Genomic DNA, 17,900 nt, shown 5'->3' on the forward strand with positions numbered 1-17,900 from the left:
ATACTGAATACCTATTACCATAATACGTGTTAGATAAAGGAAAATTCCAAGTCACTAATTTACCCGACAGGCATTATTCTAAGGCATATTTTATTTTTATTTATTTATTTATTTATTTTTTGAGGAAGATTAGCCCTGAGCTAACTATTGCTAATCCTCCTCTTTTTGCTGAGGAAGCCTGGCCCTGAGCTAACATCCATGCCCATCTTCCTCTACTTTATATGTGGGACAGCTACCACAGCATGGCTTGCCAAGTGGTGCTGTGTCCACACCTGGGATCTGAACCAGTGAACCCTGGGCCACCGAGAAGCGGAACGTGCGACCTTAACCGCTGCGCCACCGGGCCAGCCTCTAAGGCATATTTTAAAGACAAACATGTATGTGTTAGATTATGCTAAAGGCAGGCAATGAAAATAGGTTTAAGTTTAATTTGCACCAATATTGGTTCAAATAAAACTGTTTAGACCATAGTAGAATACACATTTGTTTCCTTACTTTGCACAAAAGTTGGTCAATCATGACAGATCTGCTCAGGACAAATAAAGTGGGTATTTGTAACCATCTAGTATAGGCAAAAATTGAGAGCCTTAAAGTAAATAAAACTTTGGGTGTAAAAATATCCAGTTTAGCCTGCTGTATTGAACAAATTCATTGAGTCAGTGCTTATTTGTTGAGTGCTTACTATGTGCCAGGCATCGTGCTAGGCACTGTAATACACGAAAACGATTCTTCGTTCCTTCCCTTAAGGAACAGGAGATAGGCCATGAGACAGCTAGTGGTGGCACCAGTGGCCACTTCAATTCAGTTCCCTGGACTGACAGCATTAGTATTATCTGCTGTCCATTGTAAAAGATAAATTTCAGAAATTGATAAGACCTTACACCTAAGTTAATTATTTCCAGCACAGAGAACATAGGACACGTGTTATATAGTCCCCACTATCGCGTGTAGATTCTGGTGATGTAGATGTATATCATGCCTCAGGAAGACCAGTTTAGCTTCCCTGTTATTTAAGCAAAAGAACAATCTTGGTTTTAAAAACTCCTTCTTAAGAGTACACATATTCTATTCCTTTTATTGATGCTTAATGAAGTCATATTTTTGGTAAAATTGAGAGGTTGCTTTGGCGTTAAGCTTTTGTAGATTATATTATTCAGAGGCTACACATATTTCATTTCTTTGTTTGGGCTCTGTTAAAACAGTCATGTTCCTTAGAGACACAGAACCCTAGATTGCCTTCTAAAGAAGAAACTTTTAGAGAGAACCTGTCAAGAGCCCCATACATGTGCAAGTTTTAGCATCTAGCAATTATTTCATTGTGCTTCTTTTACTAGTTGATTCTTGAAACCTTTGGGTTCCATTTTGTGGGGCTGGGCTGTGGCTATAAATAAGAGGACAAGTGGTTTATAATCATGGACCACAATCATTTACATTAAGAGCTTTCTAATGTTCTCTCCTAGGTTTTGGAGTTGAATGTATTGGTGTGCAATGAAAAGATTGGAGATTATTGGCTGGCAAATCTATTTTCTGCCTCTTTAAAGTGTGCAGTGGAGTGTGTGTACAGATGGAGCTATGGATATGTCTATATCTTTATGTACCTGTAGATCTCCACATCCCATGGTTATTATTGTATGTGTTTCTTTTACCCTGATTCTCTCAATTCTTAAGCTGCTGTGTGGTCTCCAATGAGACCTGAACTTCAGCAGGACTCTTTAGTTCAAAATGTTGCCCTAGTTACATCCCTAGCTTGGAAACACCGGCAATGTTTGGTCATACACACTTTCTTAGCATTTTTAAATTGTATTAGGGGACTGCACAGAGGAGAATGTAACTTCATGTCTGTGCTGTACTTGTTAAACTCATTTCCATTCTCCCTTTTGAAATACGTCCGTGGTTTGAGTTAAGTGTAAGCGATTAGTAAGATAACATGATTAATCTATTACTAATTGTATTTTGGGAGTTCTCCTCGGATCTGATATAAAGAGTATTTTGAATAGCCTCTTAAACAATTTTAAAATTGAGTACATACTGAACTCATGATGTTATTTCTTCTCTTTAAGTCAAAAACAGGTTGATAACCTTGAAGGACTTTTGAAATAATACATTTTTCCTTGAAATAATAGATTTTTATTGTCTTTATTATTGTTAGTCACTTTTTTCAGGAAAAACTCCAAATATCCAAGTTTTAACAAAATTAGAAAGCTAATTTTTTAAACAATTGTCTGTTTTCAAAGTAATACTTGTTATTGGCACATTTAAGCTTTGTTATATTGTTTGCTTCACTGAAGAGTAATTTAATGCTATCAGAATTAACAGATTTGATTACTGAAGTAGAATTACTTTTATATACAGAGGTAGGTAAACTGCTGGTTAGCGTTTCACGTGCTCTCGGAGTGTTTATCTGGGTCCGTGTGGTTCGTCTTTTCTCTGTTTTCTTTTCCTTTTTCTCTCAGGATGCTGTTTACATCACTCTCTTGGCTCCTGACATTTTATTTCCTTTAAATTACTTTCTTTTTACTGACTTTGGACTATTCTAGAATCTTTCTACAGCTAATCTTGTGCTTGTGTGCCCTCTGTATTTCTCTAGAAGTCTTTTACATCATGAGAGAGAATTAAAAGAATTATCTAATGATAGATTTAAGACTGATGTCAGAGACTGAAGCATAAAACTCTAAAATATGAGTGCATTTTTCCTTGAGTTTTTCGAATGTTTGAATATTCTGATGAGGGGGTATGAAATTTAGAAAATACCTTCATATATGTTTTGGTAAGAGTTTTTAGCTCTTCCCAGAAAGAGAAATGTCAGAAAGAGGTTTTTTGTTTGTTTTAAATGGAATGGAAAATTGAGTTGATTGTTCATAAAAAGCTTAGAAATTCCGAAGTTTGTTTAAATTAATACCACCCCCCATTAAATTAATACTCTGCCCCAGGTAGATGTAGTATTTTAAAATTCCTCTAGCTGGCAAGTTTTATGACTGTCATATGAGTAATATGTCATATGTCTCAGTACTGTCTAAATAAATGTTCAGAAATCTAGCATGAAGGTTAAAAGCACAGATTCTGAGCAGAATGTTTGGATTTGAATCTCTGATTCCTCTTTTTACTAGTTTTGTGATCTTTGCCAAGAAACTCTCTGTGCCTCAGTTTCTTCATTTGTAAAATGGGGATAGTAACAATACGTATTTCATAGGGGTTTTTGTATTAAATGTATTAAAAGGTATAAAACATATTGGATAGTGCCTGACACATAGTAGACGTGATATAAGTAATAGCTATTATTGTTATTTTAACATACAATCTCAAGGAACTGTAAAGAATAGAGGTACATGAAACTAGTATTTTTGCTTGGCATCCGAGATTATGAAATTATAGTAGATTCTTAGGTATTTTTTTATCTAGAAAGTATTCCAGGCAGTAACTTTTAGGTGGCTGCTTTAGTTAATAGGCAGAGAAACTAAAAAAGAGGAATGCTGTTAAATATAGTAAATCAGTTGTGCTTTGGGACCCTAATTCATAATACAAGGCTATAGAAAAATAGTTTGCTCCTAACCAAAGAAATACTTTATTCAATTTCTATACTATAAGCTTATAAAAACCACAGACAAGTTATTTAGAGTGTGTTTGCATAGAAAAGTTCAGAATTGTATACATTTGTATTCCTTTAAATCACATCATGAAATTCATTTCAAGACCATTCAGTTGAGCTCCTAAAGTAAAGTGCCTACTGTATTTAAGTATATTGGGTTAAAAAAAGATGTGACTATTAGTTAGATACGTCCATCTTTTAAAAACAGGGAGAGATGATTGCCTCCTGGAGTTATCAGGTATTTTTATTGTTGAAGATGGAAATCCTAATGCAGCTGGTGACTTCTAGGTTGGGTTTGGGCTTCTGAAACATAAGATTGAAATTTCTGAATTTATTATCCTTAAAAACAAAAATAAATAGCATTTGTAAAGATGAATTCACTTAACCCTTCCTTTCTTTTGATGGTTTTGTAATAGATATTATCATGATCACAGCCTCATTCTGCCCACTACAGGAGGAAGGCTATACCTAGGTGCTGCCAAGCTTTGAGCATTGCTGTCCTGGGTCATGTGAGGTCACATTGGTTCTCCAAAGGCTATCAGCTCATCCTTCATGTATATTGATGGCGGCCCTTGCTGTATCTAGTATCCAATGGTCTCCATTCTGTCGTAAGTGTAGTGCATCTTCCGTCTCTTTCATACATCATTGATTGTTCTTTCTGTTCTTTCACATTTCTTATAACGTTTTCCCCACTTTGACTTAGTCTCCTCTCTTCATAGATGTGTGTTATCTTCTGGAGGCTGTCCTCCTCTTCCTCTCTTGCCTCCAAGCAGTGTGCATCCCAAAGCAGGATAAACGTAATTTACAAGGACTTTTCTATAATTTTTCCATCTTTCTGTAGTTTCTTATGTATACGTTTCACATTTTAAACCATCTTGTGTAGGCACTTCTGTCTTTGTTTCTATGAGTACGTTTTAGTAAACCGTCCATTTTATAGCAACTGGTATTTTATAGGTGGTCAAGAGTTAATGGTTAAAAATTAGCTTCTTTAGAATCCAAGCCTTAGAAACTTAAGATGTTTTGTATGGGTTTGTCTAGATTAGCCAATATTCTAAAATGAGAAATTTCTAGCAGAGAAGTTGTCTCTTCTTGTAACATTGATCAACTTCAGTATTTTTTTGTTTTTTTAAACTCAATTTTGCCTGTGTAGACTTTGTTATTGCTCTTACTTAATCAGAAGTGAAGATATTAAATTTATTAGTTATTTGGCTTCTATAGCTATTACAGTATTCATGAGTGTATCAAAATAGATTTCTGAGGAGAGCATCTACTATGGATCACTCCATTCGTTCTGTAGTAGACCTGATGTTTACCTGGGATGCGGTGACTTAGAACTGGAGGGCATATTGTAAACTATGTGTATATACATGTAAATGTGAAAGTATCATCCAAGAACTTGAGGACTTTTTACCAAGGACTAAGACAGTAAATTGCTAACTACAGAAATAACCTCTATCCCAAGTGACATGTACTCAGAGAGTAAAAAATTCCTAGTGTATATTGCTTATTCCAAACCTCTTCAGTGGTTTTGCTTTCTGTAAAGTTTTGTGCTATTTGGATTTAAGTGCTGGAAGAAAACAGAAATTCAAAGTGCTCTTTTCATCTTATTTATTTATAAGGAAATAAGTATATTCTATACTTGCTGGATAATCTACTAAACAATGACAATAATGATGAGGGTATTAGCAACTAATGTCTAATGAGAGTTTAGTATGTGCCATGCCAAGCATGTAATAGGAGGTATCTCATTATTCCCCACAGCAGTGCTCTCACATTTATCAGTTTTGTCCCCACTTTACAGATGTGGTGACGGAGACAAGGAGAAACTAACTTGCCCAATGACCTAGGGCTAGTGGGTTGCAAAGCTAAGACTCAGCTTCACTGAGCTCTAGAACTAACTCGCTTCTGCCTGTGCTGCCTGGGGCTAGTGATTAGTATCTTTCATGTGTGAACTCTGGATAACTTAACATCACCTTTTCTGTTCCCTATAGTAATGATTGACTATTTTTTAAAAAATAATTTTTATAAAGCTATTGATTTTTCCTGAACCCAATAAATGAAAAACTCTTTTTTTCCCTGCTTCTTTGGAGAAGGCATATTTCTCCTATTTGTCTTTAGACTTTACAAATCTATTCTTATCCAATAAATTACTCTTAAGCCAAAGTCTTTTCTCCTAAAAAATTGTCTTTAAAAGTTGTCAAAGTAAATCCTTCCATTTCACTGTGTCATATGGCTAAATGTGAACTTGATTGCACTTTATTTCTTCTGGAAATAGTTATAGCGGTTTGGAAGGTAATCTTGATAAATCTAAACTAGCCATATCACCTTCCCTTGAAGCCATGTATACACCAAACAGTTTTATCTAGCTGTTTTATGAATGAAAATTACTTAAATACAAATATTTTGGTTTTCATCATTTACTTTATAGAAATGAATATGCACATGAGAAAGTATGGATATTTCCAGTCCATCTGATTATCAAGTAGTCATGAAATTATAATTTTAACCTTCTTTTTAAAAGTTATTATTTTTTTTTTTGAGGAAGAGTATCCGTGAGCTAACATCTACCACCAGTCCTCCTCTTTTTTGCTGAGGAAGACTGGCCCTGAGCTACCATTTGTGCCCATCTTCCTCTACTTTATATGTGGGACATATATATACCACAGCACGGCTTGACAAGTAGTGGTTAGGTCTGTACCCAAGATCCAAACCAGTGAAGCCCAGGCTGCCAAAGCAGAATGTGCGAACTTAACCATTGCACCACTGGGCTAGCCCCTAATGTAAACTTTTTGAAATAAACTTTTTATATTTGGAATAATTTTAGATTTAAAGAAACATTGCAGAGATAGTACAGAGAGTTCCCATATGCCCTTCACTAAGCTATAATAAGCTTTTGCTAATTCACAATAGTTGGGGAAATCGGGTGTTGTGACCAACTGATAATCTATGTAGCCTACAAGGATTCAAAACATTTAAATGTATTTAAGTCATTCAAATGTGAAATGATATATTCTTAGCTAAGTTGATTGTACTTTTTTCTATTTTCAGTGTTCTGTAGTTCTATAAAATACAGAAGACTGGACTGGATTTCTTTTGATCTTCAACACACCATTAGATAGAACTGATAGTTCTACTACTTGACATTTCTTATAAATGTAGAGAATATTTCAGTTACTCAAAATTTATCATGGGTTGAATTATTGTAATATTTATAAAAGTTAAAATGATTTTCTTTCTTCCCCCAAATGTCTAAATATAGTCATGTGCCACATAATGATGTTTCTGTCAACGACAGACTGCATGTATGACGGTGGTCCCATAAGATTAGTACCCTATAGCCTAGGTATGTAGTAGTCTGTCCCATCTAGGTTTGTGTAAGTAAGCTCTATGATGTTTGCGCAAAGACAAAATTGCCTAACGACGTATTTCTTAGAACATACCCCAGTCTTTAAGTGACACATGGCTGTACGCAGGCTTTCATTGAAAATCCAATGTGGAAGGCATGTAGTGTATATTTTAGCTATGGAAGATTGTATGCACTTTAAGTTTATTTTCAAGCATATATAAAAAAATATAAAAGGTTTCATGTCATTTCCATGAACGTGTTATTTTGGAGATTAGCATTCCTACACAAACTTTATTATGATCTGTTTTCTCAAACTTTTAAAATTTGAGAAATTTTCAGCATAATCACAGCATTTTGTTTAAAGTGGCACTTCGTTTTCTTTTTTGGGAAGCATGTACTAATTCTATTTGATCAACTGAATATCTGTGAATCCCTTCTAATGATTCTTTCTTGCTTTCATCCATGTCAAATCCTTATGATCTAATTTGTGTGAGAATGTTTAATGCTCAGTGAGATTTTTAAGGAAATAATTAAGTGTGAGAACTGGTTAGCTGTGGAGAAAGGCTCACTATTGAAAGATGGTAGAATCAGAGCTATGTGAAAATTACATTACCCTTGCATTTGATGTTTTTAACTATCAGTTTGTCTGTCGAAAGGAAAACAACCAAATACAATTTATTTTCTTTAACAAAATAAAATATACCCATAGAAATTCACAAGATGAGGGAGTGCTGGGAACAGTGTTCCCAAACATCATATTGTATAATGAAATCATTACAGTTGTTTTGGCATTGAGCACAGAAGGCATTTAGACCAATGACCTTCTGTTTTCCTTGAGCTCTGATGACTGGTGTTGCTATTTTTATTTTCTAGAAGTGAAATGCTCAGCCTTTTAAATTATGTTTTTGTGGGGAAGCCAAGATCATGGGCATTGCTTACTTCTACTCTGTGTAATGACATAACAGTGCTTATGGTGCTTTCCTTCTCCCTCCACCCGCTTTTTATTTTTCATAGATGCACATCGGGAATTCCTTCACAGGCCTGCTTCTGGATACGTGCCAGAGGAGATCTGGAAGAAAGCTGGTAAGAATTGTTTAAAAACACAAGTTTAGTGTTCTGGCAGCTGTGTGCAGTTGTTAATGCACTGATGTGACGAATGACAAGAAAGGGCTTTCCTGCTAACAACAACACAACAAAAACAAAACAACTCTCCCCCCAAAAATGAAACTGAAAAATCCTGATTAATATTCTTAAACCAGGCCTGATTAGAACATGAAATAGTTTTATTTTAGTAGCATCTGCTAGTGCCACTATTATTGAGAGTCTGGAAATATTTCTATTATAAACCTCTATTTTTCCAGGCCGTAATGGTTTCAGACTGGAAGTTGGCGTGCGAGTTCTCAACTTGCATGCAATTTTTCCTTTATAAAAAAAATTTGATGTTTTATAAATTAAATTGCATACTTTAGCCATTTCTCCTGAATTTTTTTTACTGAGGTGTAAATGACATATATCTCCTGAGTTCTTAAAAAAAATCACATCAAATCTAGTTGACTTGTTGAGGCATTCAGAGATTTTTATGGTTACAACCAATTTTTAAAATTCATCTTCTGTGTTAGTTAATATTCAATGACCAGAGCTAAATATTTTTTAAGTTAAGTGACAAAGTTGCTAAACTTCTATTTTTCCTTTCCATGTACACTATCTGATCTTCACTGAGAGATATTGCTGTATGCTTTGAAGTAGATTTAAAGTTGTTGATGACTCATTGACGTATTGGGCTTAAAGAAGTTCAGATCTGGCAGAATCTTGGTGGAACACCAGCACTATAAAAGTTGAGCAAAAACTTTGTAAAACCCAACTCAGGAGATAAAGCGTAAACCTGTTTCTAGAGTTAAAGATGAGGTGGCAGACACATACTGTGGCTTTGAGCTGCTGTAGCTTCAACTGCTAAAACAGTTTAAGTTGAGAAACTGGAAAATACTATTTTTGCAAATAGTCAGATGGGTGGAAGGCTGGGAACCCCAATCAAGGGGCAAGAGTCAAGGGAGAGGGGTGTTTTTCTCCAAAAGATTTCTCTTTGGATTTTGATTTGACCCAGCTGTGTCTGTAGTGCTGTGCAACTTGTTGACTCTCTAGTCATTTGGTTCTTATCAAAATATTTTTATAGATTTTCTGAGAAATACCTGTTACCGTAAAAGTGATAAGGAGTTTCAAAATCTGATAGTATTCTAGGCTTAGTAACTTAGATTGAGAACCAGAAAGCTCTCTTGCATGTCCAGTATGCAAATCGGATGGATCCATTTAGCTGCAAGGTTAAAGGTTAAATATATAAGTTGCTCAGCTACATAGCCTTACCAGATTTACAGCATCACCTCTAAGAAGATTTTCTACATGAGTATTAGTTATGGGATACTCCTAAGCTGTTAAAATGTGCTAGGTGCCACCTACCTGGAAAAAGAATTGCTACATTTTCCTGCTAACCATTTTTCTCCCCTGTTTTTAAACTGTCAGTGCAACTTATTCCAATAATAGCTACAAAGAATTGCCATTTTGGACAGCAGAAGGATGATTTTTTGTGTTGAGGGAGAGTCTTTCTCTGCATTTCCTTTATTTATATGTACTTAAGTTAAATCCTTGATAGTTCATAAAGCAAAATTGACAGTAAAGTCTTGTGTAATCCAAATTCTTTCTGTGCTATTATCCGCTCAAGTCTTTGTTTGACTGCTATTAAGTGAGAGCAGATTTTTCTGAATATCCCACCTTTGTTGGAAAGTCAACTTGAATAGCTATGCACAAAGGAAGTCCTGCCATAAGTGGTAAGCAATTGGAAGCAAATTCAAAACTGCACTACGTATTTTCCACTTAATCAGTTTTTTTTTCTTTTTTCACTTGACATGTTGTAATCTATTGAGTCCACTATTATTTTTCTTCACTGTCCATTTTGTGGGTTTCTGAAACCAATTCTGGGAGTATTTGATGTAGTGGGGACTTCGGGAGTAGAGAGAGAACAATATTTATTTCTGTTGTGTCCATGTACTCTCTTATAAGGGTTAAACTTTATTAAGCAAATGTTTGGATTATTTTTTAGATGTGCCTATCATCCATATTAGGTCTTCTACCTAAAGTATAATTTGAAAGCGGTATCAATTAAATTTGTATTCTTCTCACAGTGATATCCCTAATCTGCTCCATAAGAACTGTTTGGGAATAGTTTAATATGGATGGATGCTAAATTTTAAGGAGTATATTAAATCCCCAAAGTATGGATGACAGTTTCATCTGGAAGTTTTGAATAATTGCTTATAATATTTATCTTTATAGGCTTCTTAAAAAGCATTTCCTGTGTTCGCAGTATCAAGGCATACAACATGATGGAAACACTGAGGGCAGAATGTGACATCTGCACTCAGCTTGTTACAATTTGAAAGCATTTTCTCCAAGATTCTAAAATTTGCTGTGGGCAAATTTCTTTTTAGGAAAAAACCCTATAAAGTGTGCCTTTGCAATGAGAGTATTATACATTACTTTGTGACAAAAGATACGTACATAAAGTTTAAGGCATTTGAAAAATATCAAAGGGACGAAGTCTCAAAATTAATATACCCAATGCATCCTTTTTCACAGAAAATTATAATTGCAAAAAGTATATCTTGCGCTTGAAAGTACATCATATAATATTTGCACCATTTTATTTTGAAATGATTTCAAACTTGCAGAAAACTTGCAAAAAATAGTATAGAAAATTCCCTTATACCTTTCACCCAATTTTCTACATTTTACTGTATTTAATATCTTCTCTCTCTCTTGCTCTCTCCTTCCATCCTTTTCTTTCTCTATTATGCATCATATTTTTTTCCCAACCATTTGAGAGTAAGTTGCCGATAATGATGTCTCTTTACCCTAAATATCTTAGTGTGTATTTCTTGAGACCAACAACATTCTCTTACATAACCATAGGACAGTTACCAAAATCAGGATGTTAAACACTGATACAAAACTATTATTTAATCTACAGACCCTATTGAAATTCTGGATGTTTTGCCTTGATAATACAATATAATAACAACAATATACATTTTTAAATATTTGGAATCCCGGGGCTGGCTCTGTGGTGCAGCAGTTAATTTCACACGTTCTGCTTTGGCGGCCCAGGGTTCGCCAGTTGGGATCCCAGGTGCGGACATGGCCCCACTTGACACGCCATGCTGTGGTAGGCGTCCCACATATAAAGTAGAGGAAGATAGGCACGGATGTTAGCTCAGGACCAGTCTTCCTCAGCAAAAAGAGGAGGATTGGCAGCAGTTAGCTCAGGGCTAGTCTTCCTCAAAAGAAAAATTAAAAAATAAAAAATAAATAATAAATAAGTATTTGGAATCCCAACAAATCTTGAAGGCCACATCGGTTTTCCCCTAAAAGTAGTGCTTTGAAAAGCAACAGCAAAAATAAAGAATGCACTCTAAAGTTACAAAGGCTTTATAGAATTGGAGAAAAAAAATCTAACATAAAGACGGTTTTTAAATTGCAACTGAATGTTTTTCTTCAGTATATTTCTTTTTCAAACGATCAGTGAATGTTTGCAGTTGGTAATAAATATTCAAGCACCTTGCAAATGTCCTACCAATTCTCTTTGCTGATCTGTATATGCCTGTGGGATTAGAATAGGAATGCATAATTTAAATACAAATTGCCTGATTTGCATATACAATTAGTCAAGCTACAGCTTTGATCGTAAGCAAAAATTATTGTCCTGTATTACCACTTAGAATTTTAATTCACCTTGAATATTCAAACTAAATTAGACCCTGGCTATATAGTTAGAAGGGCAGGACTTCCCCGGTGCCCCAAAACGTTTATGTGGTAGGGTGATAAAGGCATCTTTTCACCTCCTGGTGAAGAAGGTGCAGCAAGCTCTGTGCAGTACTCTGTTTCCTTCCAAATTTTTGTTTTTTAAAGATTTTATTTTTCCTTTTTCTCCCCAAAGCCCCCTGGTACATAGTTGTGTATTTTTAGTTGTGAGTCCTTCTAGTTGTGCAATGTGGGATGCCACCTCAGCATGGCTTGATGAGTGGTGCCATTTCCGCACCCAGGATTCAAACTGGCGAAACCCTGGGCCGCCGAAGCAGAGTGTGCGAACTTAACCACTCGGCCACGGGGCCAGCCCCCCATGTTTTAAATGCATATCTAAAAACAACCAACAAAGACAACATATTTTAGTTAATATTTCTGGTCTGGATCTTTTTCTTGTATTTTAGTTTATAAAACCTAACAGAGAGTAATTGCAAATGAATGAACTTCAGAAACAATGCTGCTAAAATAACAGAGGCTACAAAAGTCATGACACTTAATTACTAGTGGAGGACTATGATAATCCTCAAGTCAAGGACTATTGATGTGTCAAATAAACCATAGAAATTTAAGAAACTATAGGAATATTTGCATCTCTTACATTTTTAGTCTACAGTAAAACATTTTTATTGGGAATCTATGTTTTTAATTAAACAGAACATTTAATTAAGGTACTTTTTAAGTGGGTGAAACAATTAAGGGCAAACACTTGAATGAAACATGTCATAATTAGTTTTAATAGAGTGTTAATTGGTACTAGGTTTGCCAAGTTAATAATTACTGCTTATTAAATTTTCAATTAATCATTGTCATTTTGCTTTGAATAAAGATGAAAATTAGATAAGCTAATTCAGAGGGAGGATATTTTCCCTTGTTAATTAGAACAGTTAATTTTTTTAAATGGAAATTACTTGTTTAGTTGTCAATCTTAGGCTGTACATTAGTTAAATCTTTGCACCCATTCCATCACCAAAAATAAAAAGCTAATTTAACACTTTGCAGGTTCGTAGTCAGGCCTGATTGTTTTGGCCTATGGTATGATTCAGTTATATTTCTCTAGTGCAACAGTTGGCTGTGCCAAAACTGTGTATACATTTGATTAAGTAGATGGACAACAGCTTCAAATTTAGAAACGAAAAAATGATTTTTAAAAATCTCTATCATTTAGTCTATAAAGGCATATATCCATATTACTTAGGGAACGACTTAAGAAAAAGAAAAGCTGCATTGTCTGTTTCATCACTGATTTTCTTAAAAAGATCTGCATTAATTTAATTGTTGTATGAATTCCTTTTTCACTTTTGTGCTGTATATTTTAACAGGAGAATGATTGCACTTATACATATGTATGTGTACAATGCATTCCCTTCCTCTCTTTTTTTCTGAAAGGTTTACCAATGTACTCCCTATGTTCATATTAAGCTATAACATTGCAACAAACCACCTTCTCTATGTGTCTGAACTGTCTAGACAGGTTTCTTGTGGTGGTTGTTGTCCTTTAACTACTTAGTCTGGTCCCAGAATCCTTTCTGGAGGTACCAGTTTAATAGGAAAGTGGTAGTGATGATATACAGTAGTCTCCTCTTATCCTCGGGGGATACGTTCTGAGACCCACAATGGATGCCTGAAACCACAGATAGAATAGAACCCTATTTATACTATGTTTTTATGTGTGTATATACATACCTATGATAAAGTTTAATTTACAATTAGGAACGATAAGAGATTAATCAACAGTAACTTCTCGTTGGCATATCCAAACTGCCAGCATCACTACTCTTGTGCTTTGCTGCCGTTATTAAGTAAAATAAGGATTACTTGAACACAAGTACGCAACACTGTGATACCTCGATGGTCGAGCTGATAACAGAGAGGGCTAAGTGACTAATGAGCTGGTAGTGTATACAGCACGGATACACTGGACAAAGGAATGATTCCTGTCCTACCTGGGATGGAGTGGGAAGGTGGGAGATATCATCATGCTGCTCAGAAGGGTGTGCAAGTTTAAAACTTATGAATTGTTTATTTCTGAAATTTTCCGTTTAATATTTTCAGGCTGCGGTTGACCATAGGTAAGCTGAAACCACGGAAAGGGAAACCACAGATAAGGGGGTCTGCTGTAGTAGTTTAAAAAATATTCCCAGAAGTGTAAGTTAAAAGAAAAAAATCTCACCCTTTGTTTTCCTACGTGAAGTTCAGAAATCTCTTGGTTTTCTAGACAACCAGAAGAACTGCCCAATAATTGGGATGATAGTCATGTCTGTTCTATAGAATTCTGTTTAACAGGGATCAGCATGCAAGGCCCTGCACTAACAGAGAAATGTTCTCTTGTCCTGTTTGGCCCGCTTGGCATGCAGAGGAGGCCGTCAACGAGGTGAAGCGCCAGGCGATGACCGAGCTGCAGAAGGCCGTGTCTGAGGCTGAGCGGAAAGCCCATGACATGATCACGACAGAGCGAGCCAAGATGGAGCGAACAGTCGCCGAGGCCAAGCGGCAGGCGGCGGAAGACGCCCTGGCTGTTATCAATCAGCAGGAGGATTCGAGTGAGGTGAGGTGTTGGTGGGAAGAAGATAGTTTCCACTAATTAGAGTGTTTGTTTTGATTCTAGGAGACAGGCAAAGGGAGTTATTGGACATTAGACAAATCTTTGGGGAAGAAAATAGAATAATTTTGGGAGTCCTGGCGCTTGTGGAATTGACCAAGGGCTGATCAAATTTTGTCTTTATTAAAGATCCAAAATAACAACTTTGCCAAAAAAGGTTTTGTTTTTTTTTTTTTAAAGATTTTATTTTTTTTCCTTTTTCTCCCCAAAGCCCCCTGGTACATAGTTGTATATTCTTCGTTGTGGGTCCTTCTAGTTGTGGCACGTGGGACGCTGCCTCAGCGTGGCTTGGTGTGAGCAGTGCCATGTCCACACCCAGGATTCTAACCAACAAAACACTGGGCCGCCTGAGTGGAGCATGCGAACTTAACCACTTGGCCATGGGGCCAGCCCCCCAAAAAGGTTTTTAATATATTTGTTAAGTAATAGATGAAAGTGAAATTCTTATAACTTCCTAGCGCAATTTAGAGAATCCTCGGCTGCATGTGTGTTAGCGTACGTGGTCCTTCTGATAGAAGAGATTCAACAGGGATGCACTGTGTAAGCTGTGCTCTCCTTAAAGACATAGTACATGATTGGAATCAGTCACTATCTATTGGTCCTAAAGGCCAATGCTAAAACAATGGTTGCATCAGTGAAACATTTCTAAGAGAACTGCACAGTCTGTTTTTCCCCGTTATTTGTAATAACCATTATGATGGTCATTTTATAGCATAATATCGCTGCCAGAAGTAATATTATTTAGTAGTATTCCAGTATATTAAAATACACACACATGTAGCCTAAATGGCTGAAGGAGCTGGGAAGTAACTAAAGCAAAATATCTAAACAAATGCTTTTTAAAATAGAGCCCATAAGTCAGAGCAACATGGTAGTGCTCCACGTTAATTAACATAGCACCACAATCCCCAACCTCAAAGTAACTTTGGATAAAGGACTACAATCAGCTAGTCACACTAAGCTGAACTAGCAGAAGCAAAACTGATAACTCAGTAGTCTACTATAATACATATCTATAATTTGTGAGAGAGAGTAAGAATTTAATTTGTACCAGGCTTCTCTGTAGATGAAAGACCCTGCGGGAATCACTCAATGCCCAGAGTTTCTATTTAATGTGTAGCAGATGAATAACAAGAGGACAAAAGGAATTGATTTTCAACGTTTCAAAGTTTCTCAGGAAAAGAAGGACAATGGGAAGTTTACCCTTTAACTGCTGACTCTTCCATTGTCGAATTAATCTAGACATAAATTCAATTTTATTGGTATCTTGTGGCTAAGATATTTAAGGACTTTGTGGTTTTGAAATTTTTTTTTTAAATTGGCACCTGAGCTAACAACTGTTGCCAATCTTCTTTTTTTTTTTTTTCTGCTTTTTATCTCCAAAGCCCCCCAGTACATAGTTCCATATTTTAGTTGTGGGTCCTTCTGGTTGTGGCATGTGGGATGCTGCCTCAGCATGGCCTGATGAGCAGTGCCATGTCCCTGCCCAGGACCTGAACTGGCGAAACCCTGGGTCGCCTCAGTGGAGCGCACAAACTTAACCAGTCGGCTACGGGGCCGGCCCCTTGTGATTTTGAAAATTTTTTTACTAGCATCTTTTGGAGAAAATTTGTCCTGCTCTATTCAAGTTAGTAATACTGTGAGGCACACTTGTTGCCGTCGTTAAAACATCATCACTTTCATTTGAACATTTTAGGACTATTATGTATGTTGAGTATTTTGTAGGTCACTAAAATTCCAAAGATAAATATCTAGGAAGAAATTGAGAATTATGTCTTTGTATTCAGCTGGTAACATGCTGTATTCTTTCAGTATCTATAAGCTTTGTACATTTATTTATAACATCTATCCAGAAAAATATATGATCTTGACAGTAGTATTTAGCATTATAAAAATACAGTCTATCAAACGGTAGTTAGTAGTATATAGAATGAAATAACCTACATATGAATGATCTTCTGTAGTAATTGTTTTTCTTTCCTTTCTTGCTTTTTAGATCTGTTGGGAAACAGATCTTTAATATAGCATTACCCTTGTCTTAAGTGACACTGTCCCAAGGATTTTAAGGCAGACTGTGCTAGGAGAAAGGGTTCGGAATTCATAGGACCAAATTTAATTTCTGCCTCCACCTCTTACAATTCGGTGATTTTGAGGAAACCACTAAGCCTTGAAAAACTTTGGTCTTACCGTGATGTGAAGATAAGTGAACGTGTCGCATACAGTGCCTAGAAATTTGAGACATGATAATTTTATGATGTTACGGGTGAGGAAACACACCTGGCTTCAGTTACACTGCTAGGACATGGCAGAATCTAAACTGGAACTCACGGCATGCTGTCAACCCTTACATTGTTCCATAACAATGAAATAAGGATCTTTTCGTAACGATCATTAAGGTAATTTTTGGATGCACATAAAGAAAGGCAACTTAGGTCTGGTTTCTTACTTTTCTTCTCTTTAAATTGCAAGACCACTTTTAAGACTGAGGGTGTGGGGGCCTTGATCTCTCGAAGGATCAAGTCTCTTTTCTTCCAAAGTAATGTAGACATTTTCCTGAGAATAGGAGAGTGAAAGGCGGAAGATTTCATGTGAATGAAGCCGAGACTCCTCCAGACTTGCACATAGGTCATTACACACATACTATAAAAGTGGTGTGACCAAGGACCTGACATAAAAGTAAAAGCTTAACCCTTTAGCCCTAAATTCCTGTCACTGGTTCCCTTGAGGAATGACAATGTCTGAGAACAATCTAAGTGCCTGGTGATAGGTTCAGCTCAGCTGTACCTTTTGCCTAACAGTTAGCTTGAATTTGTAGGTAAATCCTTTTTTTTCCTCAGGAATTCTTTACTTTTCATTTAAGAGTGAGGACACAACTTTGAATCCAACAGATTTTTCTGCATCTGCTCTCTCCTCACACTTAGGGATGTGCACATTTTTGTAGAAGCGACCTGATAAAAGCCACCTCAGCAGTGATGCTTGCAAGTCACCTTATGTCTAGGAAGGTCCCTGGGCCCCTCTGGGACAGATCTAGAACAGCTCTGGCTTCCTTGGGCTAGGGTAGAGTTCCTTATTCCAGCTTCCATTATGTTTGGGCTGGGGAGGCCGGGGCGTGGATCTGTTAGGTCAGGACTGTGTGGCCCAACTGACCTGCAGAGAGGACAGTGCGGGTACTTCCCAGAATTCTCTTCTATGATTTTATATTCAGGGGATTTTCTTGAATATTAACCATTCGGCCCCAAATAAGGCCCACATAGCACTGTGCTTCAGAACTTTTATGAATTGTTTTCTGCTTTCTTAGAAAAAATGTCTGGCCATCATAGTAATTACTTGAAAAAATATGTATTCTCATTAAGTGTAGGAACCATTGATTTTAAAACTATACCCAGAAATTAATGGGCATTGTTTAAAGAATCGTGTTTGTGATCTGCCCAGGGCAGTTTGTATTTTAATACATATAACTCTAAATTACTCACGTTCATTTACTTTACTTTTCTTTTAATAACGAATTCTTGAGCTTT

General features: G+C 36.2%; 1 protein-coding gene across 4 annotated transcripts in view; it reads left to right on the forward strand.

Annotated features, from left to right (window-relative positions):
* RUNX1T1 (RUNX1 partner transcriptional co-repressor 1) overlaps positions 1-17,900 on the forward strand; it is a 145,651-nt gene that overhangs the window by 113,992 nt on the left and 13,759 nt on the right. For all 4 annotated transcript variants that reach the window (XM_046642593.1, XM_046642592.1, XM_046642594.1 and 1 more), the window contains 2 exons: positions 7,947-8,015; positions 14,138-14,328. In XM_046642593.1, the coding sequence (XP_046498549.1) occupies positions 7,947-8,015; positions 14,138-14,328 (260 nt within the window). The remainder of the gene's footprint in view (positions 1-7,946; positions 8,016-14,137; positions 14,329-17,900) is intronic.

This window comes from Equus quagga, chromosome 16 (assembly GCF_021613505.1).
Source record: "Equus quagga isolate Etosha38 chromosome 16, UCLA_HA_Equagga_1.0, whole genome shotgun sequence".
NCBI lineage: Eukaryota > Metazoa > Chordata > Mammalia > Perissodactyla > Equidae > Equus > Equus quagga.